General features: G+C 42.3%; 1 protein-coding gene across 4 annotated transcripts; it reads left to right on the top strand.

The window, feature by feature from the left end:
* The first annotated feature begins 8,860 nt into the window (after nucleotides 1-8,860).
* Nucleotides 8,861-22,458, top strand: LOC121866364 (lachesin-like). Of its 4 annotated transcripts, none has more exons than XM_042365984.1 (9): nucleotides 8,865-9,000; nucleotides 14,953-15,191; nucleotides 15,740-15,870; nucleotides 16,248-16,373; nucleotides 16,593-16,767; nucleotides 17,334-17,440; nucleotides 17,840-17,979; nucleotides 19,313-19,438; nucleotides 20,130-20,267. In XM_042365984.1, the coding sequence occupies exons 1-8, from the start codon at nucleotides 8,886-8,888 to the stop codon at nucleotides 19,432-19,434; spliced, it is 1,155 nt and encodes a 384-aa protein (XP_042221918.1). In that variant the 5' UTR covers nucleotides 8,865-8,885; the 3' UTR covers nucleotides 19,435-19,438; nucleotides 20,130-20,267. The 4 variants fall into 4 exon arrangements, with proteins under 4 accessions (XP_042221916.1, XP_042221919.1, XP_042221918.1 ...); XM_042365986.1 differs by having other exon boundaries at nucleotides 8,868-9,000; nucleotides 16,611-16,767; XM_042365982.1 differs by lacking the exon at nucleotides 19,313-19,438 and having other exon boundaries at nucleotides 8,861-9,000; nucleotides 20,130-22,458.

Here is a 22,458-nt window from a genome sequence, read left to right as displayed (position 1 = left end):
CTCCTTCCAGGTTCTCTGTTTGTCCTGTTACCAGAGATAAAGACCGAGGGGGAAGTTCTCCCTCTCTCCCCTTTTCTTCTTCGTCTCATCCTAGGCCCCTTCCTCCTCCTCTGATTGGGTAATAAGCTAAGCCTTGAGGATATTAACAGTTAATGGTCAATAGTAATAAGTGTAACGAATTGTCGTATTATTTCCCCCAACCGAAAAACCTAACCTAGCCCAGATCAATAGCATATATACCTGTATACTTCAACTGTGATTAGTTCCGTAAATTACACCTAAACCTCTCTCTCTCTCTCTCTCTCTCTCTCTCTCTCTCTCTCTCTCTCTCTCTCTCTCTCTCTCTCTCTCTCTCTCTCTCTCACCCCCCCAGTGTTCTCTCTCTAACAATTCAACTCTCACCTTCCGTCTGGCAAATGGCTGGAAGTAATTCAATCGTTCATTTAGCTGTTATTTTTTAGAGGGCGGACTAGTGTGTGTGTGTGTGTGTGTGTGTGTGTTATCCCTTTACCTTCACTCCTCTCCCTCTTTTAGTTGTTAATGTAGAAATATTTCTCTACCCTCTTCCTCTCTCATTTTCTCTCTACCTCATTGATTTTCATTAGGCATCTCTCTCTCTCTCTCTCTCTCTCTCTCTCTCTCTCTCGTGTACAACCGATGTACTGTACACTTTGTTGGTTAAATCCTTATATTAGTAAATGTCTGTACTTCTGCTTCTCTTCTGTTAATTGTTGATGTGTACCTTGGCTATAATAGTGGTGGTGGTAGTAGTGGTGGTAGTCGTGGTGGTGTTGGTTACTTGAGAGAGAGAGAGAGAGAGAGAGAGAGAGAGCCCATTATTGTCCAATTAGTGGAGCACCACCATCACAACTACCACTACTACCACTACTACCACTACCACTATCTCCGTGTAATTGTACAATTGTGTGGAATAAAATTTGATGACTATTGTATATGACGTGCATGGGTACTGATAATGGTGGTAGTGATAGTGGTAGGTTAGAGATGGTGGTAGTTTTGTTGGTAGTGATAATAATAGTGGTAGAAAGAGTATTGGTACGGATATTAGTAGTGGCCGGTAGTAGTGGAGATAGTGGTTGTAGAGATAATGGTAGGGATATAAGTTGTAGTGCTTATGGTAGTAGTGATGGTAACAGTAGTGATAGTAGTAGTAACAATAGTGGTGACAGTAGTAGTATTGGTGGTGGGGGTAGTAGTGGTGGTGGGGGTAGTAGTGGTGGTGGTGGTAGTAGTAGTAGTTGTGGTGGTGGTAGCAGTAGCAGTAGTAGTGATGGTAGTGGTGACAGTAGTAGTATTGGTGGTGGGGGTGGTAGTAGTAGTGGTGGTGGTAGCAGCAGCAGCAGTAGTAGTGATGGTAGTAGTAGTAGTGGTGGTTGGTGGTGGTGGTAGCAGTAGTAGTGATGGTAGTGGTGACAGTAGTATAGTGGTGGTGGTAGGAGCCGTGACAGCCTACAGGTTGGTTGACACGCGGGATTATCAAGGTGTAGTGTCAGACAGGTAGAGTTACACCCCGACAGTAATCTTGTTAACATCAGGTTCTGGAGAGACGCGCCCTGGTCTTTGATGCGTTGAACCTAAGTGTACGTTGATGTATATAGCGTTGAACACAAGGGTATATGATGCTTTGAACACAGGGGAACAGTATAGGGGTGTATGTTGCGTTGAACTCGAGTATATACTGTAGGGGTGTATGTTGGGGTGTGTGTGGGTGTATGTTGGGGTGTAAGTGTTGAGTGTGTGTGTGTGGGTGTATGTTGGGGTGTAAGTGTTGAGTGTGTGTGTGGGTGTTAAGTGTGTGTGTGTGTGTGGGGGGGGTGTGCTGTTAAGTGTGTGTGTGGGGGGGTGTGCTGAGTGTTAAGTGTGTGTGTGTGGGGGATAAGCACTGAGAGTTAAGTGTGTGGGGGTCACTTACTTAAGCCGGAAGTAGCTTAATGTATTACCCGGATTTACTGTACTATAAGCTTCTCAACACCTCCTCTTGACCCCTGTATATTGAGTCCAGCTGGAGGTGGTACTGGTAGTAGTAGTAGCAGTGGTGTAATGGTCAGCATGCTCGCCTCGCAAGCGAGTGGACCCGGGTTTGATCCCCGGGCAGGGTGAAACTATGGGCAAGTTTCTTTACGCCATTTGCCTCTGTCTACCCAGCAGTAATTGAGAACCTGGATGTTAATCGATTTGCCGATCGTGTTTCGGGGTAATGGTTAGCCAGTGAAGTTGGCGAGCTGTCCGATCTTCTCGGACTATTTCATGACACTGAGTCATGCAACTCGTTAATTCAGGGTGTGGTTGTTGTGTTGGCGACAGCTTCTACACCTTAAACAAATTCACACCTAGGTGGCCCTTGGGCCGGCCAGCCTCGTTACACGAGAGGCAACCATTATTATTTAGTAGTAGAAGTATTAGTAGTGTGGCAGTTCATTTACTTTAACTTCTTACTTAATTCCCTTATTTACTTATCATTTTCGTCACTCTGTTCCTTTATTTAATTTCTTATTCATCCTGAGAGAGAGAGAGAGAGAGAGAGAGAGAGAGAGAGAGAGAGAGAGTTATTCGCGATGTTTTTGGCAAATGTGCATCATATAAAAGAGGTAGAGAGAAGACACGTACACACAAGGACACATATACCAGAATACATACACAAGGACACATACACACCAACACACGTGCACACAAGGACATCAGAATACATACACAAGGACATGTACACACCAGCACACAAGGACATAATATACACACACGCACAAGGACACATACACACTAGGACACACACACAAGGACACATACACACTAGGACACACACACAAGGACACATACACATAGTAGGTAGTAGGCAGCTATCAAACAGCATAAAGTATTGTCTAATGGTAGACCCTGCTGCCATATGGCATCACGAAAATTGTGACCAAGTCCCAGGTTGCTAATCTGACTTTCTGCCTCATTTACACACAGTTGCAGGGTCTCAATTGTTACTCTTACTTTGATGACACAACATACATATATTGTTTCTCACTATTGATTTTTTGTCAGTTTTGTATTTCTTTATGGTTCTTTATTATTATTATTATTACAATGTTGTTATTATTATTATCATTATTATTTAATTTTTAATCTTGCAATTTTATTATAAATTTAATTACTATGAGATTATTATTATTATTATTATTATTATTATTATTATTATTATTAATTACATTTTCGCCCCCAGGCCCCGATGTGGGTCTGTGACCTGTGCCCGGGTGGGCTAATCCCGGTTAAAAAAAAAAGAAAAAAGAAAAAACCATACACAGACACATACACACAAGGGCACATACACCAGAATACATACACAAGGACACATACACATCAGGACACATACACACTAGGACATATACACCAGGACATATACACCAGGACATATACACATAGCCCTAAACACAAGGACACGTACACCAAGACACATACACACTTGAACACATACACACCAGGACACATACACACAAGGACACATACACACTAGGAGACATGCACTAGGACACACACATAGCCCTACACACAAGAACACGTACACCAAGATACATACACACCAGGACACATACAAACGAGGACACACACACACACACCAGGACACATATACACAAGGACACACACACACACACCAGGACATATACACGTAGCCTTACACACCAGGACACATATACACAAGGACACACACACACACCAGGACTCATACACTTAGCCCTACACACCTGGATACATACACCAGAACACAGGGCCAGTAACTAGGGGATGATACATTGTCTTCTCTTGCACTCTAGCCGAAACCTAAGTAAGTCGTGAGTGTCATAACAAGCTTTGGTAAACGTGAGGCAGCTGTGGGTCGTCTTGAGTCACACACACACAAAACACACACACACAAAACACACACACACACACACACACACACCCACACACCCACACACACCCACACACCCACACACACACACACACACACACACACACACACACACACATACATACATACATACATACATATAACGAACCCCTCATAGGAAGAAAAATTCTTCTTCCCTCCATCCCATCTCTTCCATCGCCCTCCCTCCATCTGGTCTCTCTTCCACGCCCTCCCTCTCTGATCTCTTCCACGCCCTCCCATCCAGCCCATCTCTTCCACGCCCTTCCCTCCATCCCATCTCTCTACGCCCTCCCTCCACCCCCATCTCTTCCACGCCTCCCCCTTCTTCTTCTCTCCACGCCCTCCCTCCACACCATCTCTTCCACGCCCTTCTTCCACCCCATCTCTTCCACGCCCTCCCCTTCATCTCATCTCCAGCTCCCCAACACCATCTCTCTTCTACGCCCTCCCTCCACCCCATCTCTTCCACGCCCTCCCCTTCATCTCATCTCTCTCCACGCCCTCCCTCCATACCATCTCTTATACGCCCTCCCTCCACCCCATCTTCTCACGCCTCCTCCAACACCATCTCTTCGCCCTCCCCTCCACCCCATCTCTCTTCCCGCCCTCCCTTCATCTCATCTCTCCACGCCTCCCACCCTCTTCCACACCCCATCTCTGCATCTCTCCACGCCTCCTCAACACCATCTCTTCTCACGCCCTCTCCACCCCATCTCTTCCACGCCCTCCCCTTCATCCTTCATCTCCACGCCCTCCCCTCCACACCATCTCTACGCTCTCCCTCCCCTCCAATCTCTATCTCCACGCCCTCCCCTCCACACCATCTCTTCCACGCCCTCCCATCCACCCCATGTCTTCCACGCCATCTTGTTTCTTCGGTCAACAAAGCTGGTCTCTTAACTCATCCCAAAATGGCCGGAAATACATTCGAAATAGGGAAGAGAGAAGGAGGAAGGGAGAGGAGGAAAGGAAGAAAAGGAAGGGGGGTGGAGGAAGGGAGGGAAGGAGGGTCTTGGTTTCTCTCCCTCCCTCCTCTAAAATTTAAGGAAAATTATAATTGTCTACAGTCAAACCTTAGTTACTTGTTTTTTAGGTCTGATGCTTAAACATCAACACCGTTGTACAGATTAACTATATGCTCAACCCCTGCTATCGCGTGTGTGTAATAATAATAATAATAATAATAATAATAATAATAAACGGTTTATTAATAGAGTTGCAGCCGGTGGCTGAAAATATACAGACTTACATTTGATTTAGACATAATGATATAATATGCGTTGAGTACATTTACAGGGCTGTACAGTACATAAATCAGGAGTTGTTTATTATTTTAACAATAGATGGGAGTGTGTGTGTGTGTGTGTGTGTGTGTGTGTGTGTGTGTGTGTGTGTGTGTGTGTGTGTGTGTGCGCCATTAGAAGCCTAGAGAAATGTGGAGCTTGTGGATCCAGTGTCATATTCAGATTTGCCCAGAGCGGACAAGGAGGAGGAGGACAAGAGGTCAGGGAGGAGGACAAGAGGTCAGGGAGGAGGACAAGAGGTCAGGGAGGAGGACAAGAGGCCGGGGAGGATGCCAGGCCCCCAAGAAGGGTTGGTTGGCCAGTGTGAGGAAGGTATAATCCTGCCTGATGGACAAAGCAATTAATTATCTCACTCTGCTGACGCGGCCGTGTGTGTGTGTGTGTGTGTGTGTGTGTGTGTGTGTGTCAACCTCCTCCTCCCTCCCTCCTGACGGCTGACAGGGGGATGTCACTATACAAAAGGTTCCGTCTCTCCCCTTCCCTCCTCCTCCTCCCTCCCTCCCCACTAAGGTGACATAAACTAATTATCCCTCCCTCCCTCCCTCCTCCCTCTCTTTCTCACTCCCCTCCTCACTTGTCACCTGTCCCTCCCTCTCTTTACCTGTCCTTCCTTCCCTCCATCCTCGTCCCCCTCCGTCATTTCCCCCCCTTCCATCCTTACCTCTCACCTGTCCTTCCCTCTCTCACCTCCCCTCACCAGCAGCTGAATCACACACCAGCCAATTTAATTTCATACTTTAATGGTAATTTATCTTTACCATTGATTACATAATGAATTAATTACAATACTACTACTATTTTTTTCTTTTTAATGGCCTCCAGCCTCCCCCAATAGCCATTAATTCGCCACAATTTTATTACCTTAATATTAAATATCCTAATACATAAGTAGCTACCCTAGCTGTGTTGAGTTAGTTGAGCCGCAGATCTATGCGGCATTCAGTGACTGTTGCCTCAAAGTCGATATCTGCGACTGTTGTCGGCTTTGGGGCCGATGCTCTCGTTCCCCTGTGGCAAAGCAATGCAGACCTAAGCAGAGAGAAGGACAGTCAACATCTCAACCAGGCTGTAACATAACTTCTGGGCTGCTGCTTCCGTTCAGATAACACCTCCGTGAGTCTGGCGTAGAAGCATCTTGCACTTGGTCCCATCCCACCAGAGGTTGTGAACACCAGAGGAGTGAAGCTGCCCTGATCGACGTTCTGAATTCTCTCCCCATATGCCCTAATCTTGTCGTTCTCGTTCCTCCTGTGTGCAGCATCGAGAGCTAGGTTACGGTGACATGCGGCCATGGGATAAAAAATCCTTATGGCAAAGAAGGCTCGCTGTCCCCGCCTCCAGAATCCTCGAGCACTGACGTCCTGGTAATGATAATAGCATAGGGAACAGCATAATAATATTGACTATAATAATCATAACGTCAGTAAAATAATATTTTCAATCAAAACTCACAATCATAATAATCATAATACTCTACACAACAACATAGTATATTCACCACCAGACCAAAGGTTATAAAACTCTACTAATTATAACATCAATGTTGAGTTATTCGTCCTTGTCATACAGCAGAGAATGAAAGTCCAGAAAAACAGCTGTACACCTAACTGATCCGCCACGCTTCCCTCTGCGCTTTTAGAATAGGCATTAGAAAGGCTGTGTGGCAGTGATTCGTAGGGGGGTATCGTAAGTTATAGTTTGTTTACATTAGGAGGGTATAGTAAGTTATAGTTTGTTTATATTAGGGGGTACAGTAAGTTAGTTTGTTTATATTAGGGGGGTATCGTAAGTTATAGTTTGTTACATTAGGGGTATCGTAAGTTATACTTTGTTTACATTAAGGGGGTATCGTAAGTTATAGTTTGTTTACTGTGGAGCTCCATGAATCATGCATAGTTCCAGCAATGAATAATATTTCCAGCGGTGAATCATAGTTCCAGCGATGAATCATATAGTTCCAGTGGTGAATCATAGTCTCAGTCTACAGGGGAGGTCAAAGCCTGCAGCTGACAGCCCCGTGAAATTCGCCTTGAAGACATTAATTTTCAGGGGGTCGACTTTGGCCCCTCTAGCACATACCTGAGAATGGGGGAGAGGAGTCGACAGGGATTTGACCATATGAGGGAGTGGGGAGAAGGAGGATTGGGGAATATTTGGGAAGTGGAGCGGGGTAAAATTGATGAATATTTGGGGAAAGGAGAGGCGTAGAATTGAGGAATATTTGATGAGGGGAGAGGGGTGGAATTGAGAAATATTTGGGAAGGGGAGAGGGATAAGATAAAGCATATATAGAGAGAGAAGGGTGAGATTTGGGCCCAATGAGGGAGGTGGGGTGAAATGGGTGGAGGTCGGGATAGTAGGGATTTTGAAGGATTAGGGATTATGGAGCGAGAGTGGTGGAGATTGGTGGGTGGGACTTGACTCATATTGACAGTCAAACAGAGACAGAGAAAAAGGGGTAGTTTTAAGGCCACATGGTGGGGGGGGGGGGACTACTGTAGGGATCTGGGAATGGGTAAGGCAGAATTTGTAACTTTCAAAGCAGTTAGAACTTGGGAGATAACAAGTCCTCGGAGATCAGAGAAGAAATTTGTGCAGGATGGTCGAGCTCTGAGGAGAGAGAGGAAGGGGAAACGAAGGAGGAGGAGGAGGAATCCGTGAAATCCCTGAGAAATACGAGGGAGGCAGTGGAGTGCCTGGGTCGCCTGAGGGAGTTAAGGGAGAGATTGGTGGTGGGTAGAGACTGGGAGACCCGAGAGAGATTATCGAGATATGAAGAGAGGAAACTGAGAAGGGTCTAACAGGGACTCCGATAAAGGAGGCAGACATCTTAGAACCTCTGGAGACCTTTGGAAGACCCGAGGAAGTGTATGACCTATGAGAGATCTTGGAAATACTGGGAGATATATAAAGGATTTGGGGGAAGGTCTCGGAGAACCTGGGGGAATCTAGGGGATCCCATGGAGGACCTCAGGGTGTTGTTCTTCGTCCTAACTCGTCGGAGTGGGGTCAGTGGGTCAGCTCCCTGGAGACACAGCCTGACAGAGGCCTCGGTCTCACGGTGGTTAAGTGACCGGACAAACGCACAAACACCTTCCTATACACTTGTTGGCTTGTGTCCAATCAATAAGTATAAAGAGATATAAGCTAGTTAATGAGTGATATTAACAGTTATTGAACATGAAATTATTGACAAATGAAATTGGTAATGGAACCCAAATTCATTGTCGACGTACCCACCGAACAGTTAACTCGGTGAAGGCAAACGACTGTACATTTCCTCTCCGTAGATTGAAGGTTATCAAGAGGCCATTGTACTTACGACGTGGATACACGATTTTTTTTTTTGCAAGAGTAAATAAAGAGAATAGGTTTTATGATAATTAAGATATGTTTCTTAGTTAATCTAAAACATAATTTTGTCTGATTCTTATTATTTTTTATTAACTTTACTTTGCACTTTAATACAATTGATATATTCACAGTTGTATACCAATATATTCAATGTAACAATAACACCCCGTCTTCACCCGCCCACATCCTACCTGTTATCTTGGCACACCCAAGGAACACCTGGTCAGGGATGTTCGCTGTAACACACACACACACACACGCACGCACACGCTGACGTACTCACTTTCTATCTAGCGATAGTGCTGACGGCGGCAATGACGGTGATGGCGGCAGTGATGGTGGTGGTGGTGGTGAGTACAGGTGGATTACGACCCATTAATGTACACGTCCACTCCTACAAGCCAGAGGACGCCCCCTACCCTTTAGCAGGTAGGAGGTCCACGTAACTACCACAAACTGAGACAAGTACTTTGGCTGACCTAATCTCTTGGCTTCTGAGCTTATTACTCACTCTATCAACAACTGCAAACATGTACTGTATGTTGCCGGCGAGGCTTGATACACTAATATCTGTACAGCTTGGTGTCTTGCTGTGGAGATTGCACCAATATGTATCTGCTAGCTGGAGCGTATGATGATTTATTCACCTCTGTCTAATGCTTTGTTGTCATGATGAATATTTATATTGATGTCGCTTTCCCGTATGTGCTGTACTATTGGTTGGTTCTGGCCAACCTACCTCTCTCTCCATTCAGGATCAGTGATTTAACTGGTGTATATAACCTTATGCTGTACTTACCTAACTCCGCGTACACTTGTACACAATACTCCCTGGACAGTTTGTAGACAAATAGCATCATTACGGGATTCTCATATAAATAAAAAGTTATTAATATTTTAACCTCTACTTAATCATATATTCTCTCTATTTTTTGTTTTCTTAAATTTTCGTGTTTATGTTAATATCTAGGGAAGAACACACACATATACATGCGCGCTAAAAATCAGTATCGTATCGACTTCGAATCGTGAACAGTGAAGGTATGATGAAGGGATTCAGCTGGTAGTGGTGAGGGGTGGTGGTGATGATGAGGGATGACGGGTGGTTGGTGATGGTGAGAGGTAGTGATGAGGGATGATAGTGAGGGGCGGTGGTGGTGATGACGGGTGGTGGAGTAACCCTCGTGGTGATAGTTTTAGTAGAGATGCCAATCACTGGTTGTTAATCCCCCCACCACCAGTGAGGCGGTAATCAGCTGTGCTACCAGACCCCTGCAAGGATAAACCCGCAACGATAGGTGTAAAAAAAAAAAATCACCGTTTGCTTTATTGAGGTAAAGGAGGTGGGCAGTGTGAGGGGCGATATGGCGGGCCGGGGTGGGGCGCTGACAAAAGCGGGAGGGGGAGGGACCAATATAGTTGTACGCCAAACACACTTTATAAATTGAGACCATTCAAAGTTAACTATAAATCACAAGGTAGTTCTCACAGGCGGCTGAGCAGGGACGGGCGGGGTTGTCAGGGTTGAGGCTGGAGGTTTCCGACCTTGTGGGAGCCGGGTTAAGAAGCGGGGATCATATGACCATCGTTATTATGGTAATGCGAGTGATACACTTCACCTCTGGCGGGCTACCGGGCGATCCACAGTTCCCACATTACCGTTATGAGCTCTGACCTACGGGACCTCAACGCCTTGGGACTAATTTTCCCCCCTGGGCTTACGTTACTACTGTGCAAAGCGAGTAGTAGGGAAGGCTGTTAAATAGCCCTCTGTAATTTTCTGATAGCCACTGTGCCGTTATCTGTTGACATATGACCACACCTTCACCATTATCGCCATCACCCTGCTGTACCACTCTGCTCCCAAGAACACGACGGAGGGTAGGAAGGCAGTAACTCAATCCTACAAACCATTCCACTTAACCTAACCTAACACCACCAGGAAGCATTAAGGTAGGCTACTTAATCATCAGGTGAAATAAACTGGGGTGTCTAATCTTCACGTGATCCACCACCCCACCATCAAACGCCAAATAAGAAAAAATAATAATATTAAGGAAATAGGAGAAAAAAAGGTGAAATACATACAAGACGAATAACGAAGACACTAACCTTAACGAAAGCTAATTATCCCCACCGAGCAATGTTATCCTCTTGAGTACGATGTCTTATTCCTCTTGAGTACGATGTCTTATTCCTCTTGAGTACGATGTCTTAAATCCTCAAGTACGATGACATTGTAATTTAGGAATTAAGTCATTGTACTCGAAGGTTAATTTATCATATTCAAGGAGTTAAGTCATCGTAATGTAGGGTTGTCATTGTGCTCAAATATTCTCATAGGTTAATTCATCGTAATCAAAGGGTTAAGTCATAATACTCAAAGGGTTAAGTCATCATACCCAAGAGGTTAATTCATCGTACTCAAAGGGTTGTCATCGTACTCAAAGGGTTAAGTCATCGTACTCAAAGGCAGGAGATGCAAGCACTTAACCAATCCCTGGTTGTTCCTCTCTCCTCATGTCTTCCTTCAATAACAACTACTCAATCCTCTCGTCTCCTTTTACCTCCTCCTCTCTTCTTCCTTCTCCTCCTCTCTTCTTTCCTCTCCTCCTCCATCCTCCTCTCGTCTTCCCTCACCACCGCTATCATCCTTGGCCTGTCCCTAAAATGCCTTTTCTTGCCTCTCCAACCATGTAATTTCTCTCCCCAAACCTCCAACATAACCTACCCCAACACCATCCTCCCCTTCCCGCCTTCATCCTTCCTCCCTCCTACCATCCTTCTCCCCTCCTTCCATCAATCCACCTCCCTCACCCATCTATCCTTCCTCCCACCTCCCCCACTCCCTCCCTCTTTCCCTACTCACTCTTTTCTCTCCCTCACCCCTCCCTCCTTCCCCACTCCCTCCTCTCCCTCCCTCCCTCATACACTTTTGCCCACATCTGCTCTTTCAACCACCCGTTTGCCAATTACTGCATTCAGCTCTCAATCTGTCATTTTTATAAATTGGTGAGCCATTGTTCAGTCTTCCCTCGCTATTCGTCTCGCTGCTGATGCATGTTTGTGTGTGTGTGCGTGCGTGCGTGCGTGTGCGTGCGTGCGTGTGTGTGTGTGCGTGCGTGTGTGTGCGTGTGTGTGTGTGTGCCTGCCCGCCCGTGTGTGATAATAATAATAATAATAATTAACGGTTTATTGAAAGAGCTTGGCAGCCAGAAGGCTGAAAATATACAGTTACATATTTGGGGAATGGGTTAAGAGTTACAAATAATATACAAGTAACATACTGTAAGTGACACAAATAAGACATATAATAACTAGATGGGGAAAAGCTCAAACTACAGGGCATTTCAACATAGTGACAGTGCAAGAAGTAGTATTTACTGGGAGTGAATACACTGGTTTATTACAAGTTATTGATAATTTTTACAATGGTTGGGACTGGGCTGTTCTTATAGCGATCAGTTCGTGCACGTATGGACTGGATACGGTTGTGGTGTCGAACAGCAATTCTCAGGCTAGGGATCTCAGGTGGTAGTAGGAGCCGGTGTCGAGGATGGTGTAGAAACTTCTTACCAAATTTGCAGATGAGGTCGTAGTGATGGTCAGTGAGAGTCGAAAGGGTCAGTGTGTTGAGCGCTTCTTGATATGTGGAGTAGGAAGGGGAGAGAATAATCTTGCATGCCCTCTTTTGCACTTTTTCTAGGTGTTTACGTTGTGTGTGTGTGTGTGTGTACACACGTACCCGTAGTTGTTATTAACGTCGCATGAGCACTCATGACCTACAAAATAAATATAGAATATATTAATTTGGATAACAGTAAATATATATATATATATATATATATATATACATATATATATATATATATATATATATACATATATATATATATATATATACATATATGTATATATATATATATATATATACATATATATATATATATATATATATATATATATATATATATATATATATATATATATATATACATATATATATATATATATATATATATATATATATATACATATATATATATATATATATATACATATATATATATATATATATATGTATTGTATGTATGTGTGTATATACATGATGTATGTGTGTATATAATCCACAATGAAAGCGTGGATGGATAATCTTGATAAAATCACACGGGAAAATGGAAACAGGGACCTTAACAAATGCTTTATTCAAAGACATCAACTAGAACAACTGGATATATATATATATACATATATATATATATATATATATATATATATATATATATATATATATATATATATATATATATATATATATAACCACAAGGAAAGAAGAAATATAAGTTCCCAAGCGCTTCGTGTAATTCACAGATGCTTATACAGTGATACTTATATATATATATATATATATATATATATATATATATATATATATATATATAGTGACCCCGGAGTGACACACACACAGGATGGAGGAGAAAAGAAACTCACAATGTGCTCTCTGTATACATGTTGTATTGGATGTACAATGCAGCTTGGTGCTGGGAAGTGGCAGCGTGGTTACAAGCGTGATGTAGAGAGAGCTGGTTGGTGAGGATGCTCAGAGAAGGGCAGCTTGTGGGTCGCCATGCTCGCCGGCGGGAGCGAGGGCTGCCAGGCAGCAGCGGAGGAGGAGGTGTAGCTTGCTGCGGCTGTAGCTAGAAGAAGAGAGAGCTGGTTGGTGAGGATGCTCAGAGGAGGACCAGCTTGTGGGTCGCCATGCTCGCCGGCGGGAGCGAGGACCGCCAGGCAGGCGGAGGAGGAGGAGGTGTTGCTGGCTGGTTGGTGTAGGTAGAAAAGAGAGAGATCACCACGAGGTCAAGTCTTAAATAGTGGGGGTAGGCGTGGCTTAGTAGTTGACCTCCGTGATGTATGGCGGCGCTGGTTGACCCAGACCACGAGGCATACACTGTGGAATTCGTGGGGTCGGCTACGCAGCGACAAACAGCGTTTGTAGGGGAGAAATCCACTACAATTCTCCCTCCTTCCCTCCAGGCGGTGTAGGAGACTTGTTGTCTGCAGGGTTGCATGGCACATGTGAGGCAGAACGGGCAGTGCATGCCTCGTGTGAAACGTAACGGCGATGGCGTGGATGAGCCGGCCGCTAGTGGAGGCAACTGTCTAAAAACAAGATCTGTGGGAGAAGAGAGGGAGAAAGAGGGTTGTGGAGGCGATGAATGCTGTGCTTCACTCGCGACAGGTACAGAGTCGTCAGATGCGCCTGCTGGGGTGTGTGGGCCTGGGTCAGGAGCAAGGGCTGCGTCAGCAGAAGCAGATGAAGGCTCGAGACAGCAGCTGGGTCCACGACAGCAGCAGGGTGCAGGGCAGTATCAGGGAGTACCTGAGGGAGAAATGAGGGGTTTGTCGGTCCGCGTGAGGAGCAGGGGCCGCGTCAGGATGAGCGGCAGGGGGTACTGCTGGGCCGGGGGCGGCGTCTGAGGCAGGACGGGTGTGTTGGGGTCGATAGAACGTGGTGCTTGGGGCAGGAAGAGGAGCGGCTGATCTGCTTAGAGTAGCAGAGCTGTTCTAGGGTGTCTAACCTGCGGCTTAGAGACAGTAGCTGTAGAGCCGATGAGAGCTGCTTCTGGGTGGATAAGCCAGTCTTCCATGTTGCTTGAAGACTGGGAGAGTGATCGGTTTCTCCTCCATCCTGTGTGGGTGCGAGTCTCCGGGGGTCACCATTGCAAGGTATGGGTTGGTTGCAAGCGTTGAGTAGAGAGAGCTGGTTGGTGAGGATGCTCAGAGGAGGACAGCTTGTGGGTCGCCGGCGGGAGCGAGGGCCGCCAGGCAGCAGCGGCGGAAGAGGAGGTGGCTTGCTGTAGCTAGAAGAAGAGGGAGGTCACCACGAGGTCAGGTCTTAAATAGCGGGGGTAGGCGTGGCTTAGTAGTTGACCTCCGTGATGTATGGCGGCGCTGGTTGACCCAGACCACGAGGCATACACGGGAAATCGCGGGGTCGGCTACGCAACGACAAACAGCGTTTGTAGGGGAGAAATCCACTACAGTACCACTGTACAATGACACCAGAAGCATCTGGCAAGTGTGACAAGTATATACAGTATAAATATTATAAAGGGGCTTACTAAAGCCTAAGGAAGGAAGGATATTCCTTAAACACATAATCAATGTTATTTACATAATCTCTGGCCAGTATGGGGAGGATCATCGTGTCTCCATCAGGGGGTCGTGTGTATATATATATATATATATATATATATATATATATATATATATATATATATATATATATATATATATATATATATATATATATATATATCTTCACACTTTGGTCTCACAGAACGCTTAACTAACGTATTTTGCATTTCTTTTCGCGTGCAGGCCTGGCAGTGCGGACACCCTCCATCAGTTGGATCACGAAGGAGCAGGTGGTTGACATTGGGTCAAGCATCCAGCTGGAGTGTTCAGTGCAGTACTCCCAGGACTACCCAGTGTTGTGGCTTAAGAAAGGCGCCGGGGATGTCCAGGACCTGCCCATCTCCAGCGGTCCTGGCCTTATCATTAGGGACTCCCGCTATGCCCTGAGACACGACCAAGGCTCTGCCACCTATATCCTGCAGGTGAGGTTGTCTAGTATAGGGCATGAACCTAATCTAATCTAATCTAATCTAATCAAATCTAGCCTTACTTAACCAAGGCAATAGTTTAACTTAATGTACCATAACCTAACCTGATCTAACCCAGTTTAATCTAGCATAGTTTAACCTAACATAGCTTAACCTAACCCAGTATAGCCTAACTCACTTTAGTCTGACTTATCTTAACCAAACCAAACCCAACCCATCTTAAACTAAACTCTTCTGCTCTAAACTAGCCGAACTGAAGCTCACTTAACTAGATTAGATTATGTTGTTTTGTGTCATCTAAAAAAAAATTCATGATCCTTGGAAAAAAAAAAGTACTTACTCCATCATGATTTTACCTTTATAACTTTACGTGCATTAATACTAACCAATCCAAAATCCGGTAGAATGCTATTGTACTGTATGCCTGGGAGGAGAGAGATCTGCACCTTTGAACTAAACATTACCATATTTAAAACCTTTGAAATTAATGGTTCCTGTGAATTACCAGACAATGTCATGATATGTTTGTTATTTTTCACCAGATTAAGGACATCCAGGAGAGTGACGGAGGGGACTATATGTGTCAGGTCCTCCTCGGCATCAACAACCGCATTACAGCAAACGTCAACCTCCTCGTCCGCAGACCTCCAGTTATTTCCGACAACTCAACCAGGTACAGTGTCATTTTTCTCTTGAAGTTGTTGTTTGTTGGAGGATAAAAAATAAACCCAGTTAATGGCGTTTAATAGCCTCCCTGGATCCTTCGGCACATTGTAGGTCGTTTCCAAGAGAAACATCATAGAAGAAAAGTGTCTTAGATTTTTCTGAACTATTGATTGTCAAAATAAAATTCCCGAGATTCATTTGGTGGCAACAAGTGCATTTATACAGTACTATTTTTATTACTGTGTTTAATTAGATGTCCCATTGCTTTAGTTTCCTTTCTTCTCTCGGGTGCATATACTGTACTGATAGGCCTCAGAGCTGACAAAACTAGTTATGAATTTTTTAGGCTGATTTGTGAATAATGATAATAATATCTTTTTTCAGGTCGGTGGTGGCGAGTGAGAGCGACAGTGTGGAGTTATCGTGCTATGCTGGAGGAATGCCTATCCCAGAGATCTCCTGGAGGAGGGAAAACAATGCTATTCTCCCTACAGGTGGTTCTATCTATAGGTTAGTTTTCAAGAATACGTTGTTTCTGAACTTTCCTTGTGAAATATTATGTTATTCTTTTGTTAACTAATAATACAAACTTTTTTAATTACAGGTATCAAGATTCGTTGAAATAAGTATGGACTAATTTAGAATTTCCGGGAATATGAACATGAATGTAATATGCATGTGCACAGTACTACTATTTTACATCTCTTTACTACATTCTTTATTAACCAGAACTGTACGTACACACAGGGGTAACGTATTGCAGATTGCAAACATCCGCAAGGAGGACCGTGGCACCTACTACTGCATTGCTGAGAACCAGGTGGGGCGTGGTGCTCGCAGGAACATTAACGTCGAAGTTGAGTTTTCTCCTGTTGTGAAGGCCACACGTCCCCGGGTCTATCAGGTAGGTAATGCTACTTCTACAGAATGAAAGTGTGTAAATTTAAAGTGTGAACAAATGTTTTTGTAATTTTATGGATCAAAAGTGTGCAAGATGAGTGTGAGGAAGTATGTGTGGGTATTTCTACTTGTTACCTTATTATGCAGGAGGGCAGTGGCCAAGTGGGTACAGAACTCATCTCCTGTACTGAGTGTAGCTGGTTTGATCCCAAGGCTTTCCTAGTCCACCTATCTGTGAATGGGTACCTTACTTTATAGAGTTAGGGAAGTGAAGACTGTTGAGTGCCATACTGCCTCGTTACATACCAAAGGCTAATCATACAGTGTGTTGTATTCACACTCTCCCTAATGGATAGTTATGGTTGAGACCCAAATGAACTGTCACATTGATATGGTTATCTGTTTTTTCTTCCTACTTTTCCTAATGATGGTGTATAAAAATTCTTGCCCTTCAAACAATATAAAATGTTGAAAAAATGGGAATTTATTAGATTTATAAACATTTGTGGGAATCAGGAACTACAACAAAAACAATGATCCCTGACACTATTACCGTCACGTCTCCCACAGGCTCTTCAATACGACATGGATCTGGAGTGCCATGTTGAAGCGTACCCACCAGCTGCTATTACTTGGGTCCATAAGCAAGAGTCCATTGTTAACAACCAGCACTTTCGGTGAGTGCAATCTGATACTTTCCCTCTTATCTTTCCCAAACTATACACACTTTTTTGTTGTTCATCTGTCTGAAAGTAGAAAAAAAAATTATAGAAAACCTTGGCAGTTGAAACACCTAAACCAAGAAACAGTAAGAAGGATTAATGTTTACATGGCTGCCACTGTTTTGTTAAGAAGTATTTTACTGTATAAGTAACTAACAGCCTAATCACAAGCCAAAGCATCTCTTCCTGCCTGATAGGAATGATAGTACAGTACTGTAGTACTGAACTTGTAATACTATACTTTAGTTTGGAAATAATTTGTATAGATTACAGTATTTCCCTTATTACACACAATACTTCATTTAAATTATCTTGCCAACAATTCGGCATTAAGTATAAGTTCTATTTACACAGGGTTTCCCAGTTTGCCACTGCTGATGAGTTCACAGATACAACTCTCCGTGTCTTGAGCATTGAGAAGCGCCAGTTTGGTAACTACTCCTGCATGGCCACCAACAAGCTCGGCCAGTCTTCAGCTACAGTTCAGCTCATCGGTAAACCATAATATATTTTTTAGTTTCGTAGTAATAATTAGTTTACTTCAGGTTAATTTTCTACACAGTGTATGTAAGAAGAAAATTAATTAAGGTTTTATAAGAATTTTAAATCATGTTTAGAAAGCATTTCACATGAAGTGTTCAGTACAATAACTCGGTAGTTTACACACCACGTATTATTTTAGGGATTTGGGGGGCTTTATAGTGTGTAAAAATAAATTCAGTTAAAATTTTATTTTTTTTCTCAATAACATTTAATATCTTAATGTACCTTTTCCACACACGAGAGAGCAAACACCAAGTGCTTTACAGTACTTAATTTTTAGTGTAATAAGCTAACATAATAAATTACCAACAATTAGAAGGTTCAAAGCCTTTAATACCAAATACTGTACTGTACCTTGCTGTAACATGTTGTGTTCTAAACTTTATCCCTACAGTACAGTATACATACAGTAGCACAGTATAGTACAGTAATTTAATAAGCTCCTGGCAGATTTACAAGTACTGTGTTCTAAACTTTATCCCTACAGTACAGTATACATACAGTAGCACAGTATAGTACAGTAATTTAATAAGCTCCTGGCAGATTTACAAGTACTGTACAGGATGGTCACAAAACATCTTAATATATCTATATTTGCCGATTCCTTTCAAGGATTACTCATTACACAACCAAAACATTGCCATGTACTGTACTGTACTCTATTTTCTGCACAGAACTGTATTTTGTCTGTAATGCAGACATGACAATGTTGGTGTTTTGGTTGTGTAACTTCCTCCAGTAAACACAAGTATCAGGGACTTAATAAACACCATGTGGCTCTTTCTACATGTTCATACACAAGTTTTAGGCTCAGCCTGGCCCTTCTTGCAATATAAAAGCATGTTTTCTAGCAAAGAATGAGCAAGTGCATGAATAAATTTAAATAAATGCATTTAAAGACACTAAAAATTGCCTCTAAAATTGAATGAGAACATGCCTGCTCCTAATTCACGTTTCATTTGACATCTGCCTCACATGATACTGACAGTGAGATACACCTCATTTCACCTAAACTTAATTCAAATTTATTGCACGCTAAAGAAAACCTCACGTGTTGCAACCTTCATTAAGAACACTTGCACAGTCTGTAAGCTCACAAGGGTCTTAGTGTATGAAAATGCCATAGTCATGAGAGTTGCCATAGCTATATAATCTGTCTCTTGCCTCTTCACTGTATCTGTAAGCTCACAAGGTTTTTAGTGTATCAACATGCCGTCATGTGAGAGTTGCCATAGTTAACCTGTGTCTTGCCTATCTTGACTTGTATTTCTGTGGCTGTTGTAGAGACCACCACGCCCGTGTGCCCGCCGGCGTGTGGCCACCTCGGCTACTCTGCTGCCCACACGCCCACGCCTTCCGTCCTGGCTATCCTCGCCTTCTTTGCTGCTATCTTCCTCAGGAACTAAAGAGGTAGGCAGCATCTAGAATGCCTAGCTGGCAACATGTAATTTATATTGTAGTCTCTTCTTTTAGATTGCTCTTTAATTTGTTTGTCAAGAGCATGTAATGCATGGAAACTCTTTGAGCACCAAGAATGTCTTTGATATACATATCCAATGTTAAAATCAAGGACAGAATTACTTATATACAGTTAAGTACAGAATAGGAAGACATCCAGGTAAGAAGTTGAGGAACCATGGTCCAGGTTCATAAAGGTTCTGAGATAAGAGTGCCCATAATCTGGTTCAAATTATCTACAGCACAAAAATAACATAAATTACATTGAGACAGTGCTCCTGAGCTAAAGCAGTCAAGTTTATACAGACCATGTAATGATACGAAAACATTATAATCTAAATATTCACTAAAGAAATCGTCCACCTTAAAACAGGGTACTACTTTCAGAGTTTGGTAAAACAAATACAGTTGAAAAAAAACCAATAGTGATCACTGAAAGATACATTAATATGAATACAACTGCATTCTACAGAGAACACAATTCAAAATTTAAATTGAAAAATAGTGCATTAGTGAAAAACTGAAAACAGTAAATAAATTTGACCTCTGAGACACATTGAAGTACAGTATCAATTGTACTTATATAACTCTGAATAAAATGATTTTATCCTACGCTGACTTAAAATTTCTCTTTCCTTTCCAGAGCATGTAGTACCCAACATCCGATACCGAGGTGTGCTGCTCTACACGGCAGGAGGAGGTAGCCTCACCCCTCACGCTCTACTGTGGTCCCTCCTGTGTGGTGTATGCGTCACCATCACCCATAAGCTCTTGGTTTAGTCAGTCTGATCTAACAATCACTCTTATCACCAGTCTTTCCACATCCTGTACTCTTTCATTCACCGATCAATGATAGCTACAGTAGATACCATGTAGACTTAACCCATAATAGTTTTCATCAGTATATTTAACAAGAATCAGGTTAAGCGAACCATGTAACACCAGCAAACTCTGAATTCACAAGTTAGTTTTGCAACTGCACCCACATTAACACATTTTGCATGTTTAAAACTAAACTCACATCACTGATACTTCATAAAATAAATTTTACTAACTTACAAGGTCCAACACAAAGAAAAAGTGAATCACCCCCTTTACGGTCTATGATGTTGTTCTTTAAGTTTCATCAAAAACTTTTATTTCTATCCTTAGTCAATTCATGACATTTTTAATACTTTTTTGTTCTGAGTTTATGGACATTTTAATAGGCAGAATAATGCCTATAATAATGTTGGAAACTGCAACAACGCATACCTTCAGTCATTTCACTGTCTGAATTTTCTCAGTTTTTGTGATTAATAAGTAGCATAACTTCTTAAACTATTTTTGAAGCAGTAAACTTCAATGTATTTTACCAATAATTCATGAATATCCATCAGTTTCATGATGGCATTAGTTTTTTACACATTTCTAGATATATTATTCTACTACAGATATCCTGAAGGTGTAGAAGTTAACAATGATGGTCCAGTACTATAATACAGGGGAGTGCAAACCCCTCCCGGAATTATTAAATGATAAGATGGCATATTGGATAAACAGTATTTTGCATTCTGAGTTATCAGTGTAATGAATAAATTAATTCTAATCCTCTTACATCCATTGTATCTGGTAATGACAGATGTGAAACAATTGTCCTATACAGTATGTACATACAGTACTAGCCATAAATGGATTGAGAATCTTTTTTTTCTTCTATAATTTAGCAATGATTGTTTGAAACCTTGAGTAAACTGTTATAAGTAGAGTGAAGAACTACGATGAACCAAAACAAGAAGTTACAGTCACAAAGTCATTTTGTATCGTAAGGACAGTGTAAGGTAGCAGTGTATGGGGAAGGGGTTCACGTTTCCTCCAAAATTGACTGAGGACGTAGCTCTAAATAGAGTGCTGTAGATTGCAGTGTTCTGTGAGTCTGGATATTCTAAAACTAAGAAGTGTAGTAATGGTATGCTAGACAGTTAACTAAGGTACTGTACATGAATATTTATATGTTAATTAGTATGCCATCACAGGTTATAGTGTACCCTCCCCATAATGTTTTCTTGGCACTGCCACTTATTTGTAGGGCTATAGTAATCTTATCACTTAAAATTCCAAGATTTAATTCTTGGTCATGTGTTACTTACGAGGAGTGGTCACAGAGGATCATTGCGTTGAGTAGGGAGGTCAGATTTAACTAAAACTTTTCACCAGGGCGGACATTACTGTACTTGTGGAAATAGGAACTTATAATAATTTCACTGTCAATGAATCAACGTGAAATAACCAGTTGAATTATGATCCATTTTATGTGATATTTTGAAGACATGAATGCAATTGAGTTTATTAAGGACGAGTCTTAAAGCACTGTTGTAGTTGATAGAAAAGATCTATTGGTTCAGGACGAGGTTCTACCAGTTTAACAAATGCACAGTTTTACAATTTAGAAAATTGAAAGAATTTGAAGTTTTCCATCATTATTGGTGATTAGGAGATGTGTATATGTCATTTCACCAACAACTTACCACACTCAGGAAGCTAAATTGAGACGGTTAAAAGAAAAAAAAAACATACAAAAATTTTACTGGAAACACATCCTATGGATTTCCTTTCAGATTTCTTTACTCTAAAAGACTTGCCAAATTTAATTGAGTGGGCAGAATATTTAGTTTCATTCAGTAAAATGTATTTATAACTGTTGGAACTTTATCATTTTTTAAATTTATATCTACAAGAATTATTTAGAAAAGAATTGTAGGCTAGGACATGATGAAACCCATAGTGTTTGTCACATTGCATTTTATTGATGACTGTATTTGTATAAATTAGTGCAATTTTCAAGTGTGATGTATATGTAGTTTACAGTTGAGAGAATGTTTATGTATGCGTAAATGGGCTATATGTTGTGGTTTGAATCGTATCACGCAATTGTGTTATGAATCAAAATATTTTGTATGTTTTCCTTTCAGTAAATAAACTAAAAAAATATA

Source organism: Homarus americanus, unplaced genomic scaffold (assembly GCF_018991925.1).
Source record: "Homarus americanus isolate GMGI-L3 unplaced genomic scaffold, GMGI_Hamer_2.0 scaffold16430, whole genome shotgun sequence".
Taxonomy (NCBI): domain Eukaryota; kingdom Metazoa; phylum Arthropoda; class Malacostraca; order Decapoda; family Nephropidae; genus Homarus; species Homarus americanus.
This window is presented reverse-complemented; position numbering and strand designations above follow the sequence as displayed.

Excerpts from the sequence above, each read along its gene's own strand:
- LOC121866364 (XM_042365982.1), top strand. The coding sequence starts at position 8,886 with ATGACGGTGATGGCGGCAGTGATGGTGGTGGTGGTGGTGAGTACAGGT. Across the intron at positions 16,374-16,592 it reads ACAGGTGGTTCTATCTATAG|AACTGTACGTACACACAGGG; the intron begins GTTAGTTTTCAA and ends TTTATTAACCAG. Across the intron at positions 17,980-20,129 it reads AGCTACAGTTCAGCTCATCG|AGCATGTAGTACCCAACATC; the intron begins GTAAACCATAAT and ends TTTCCTTTCCAG.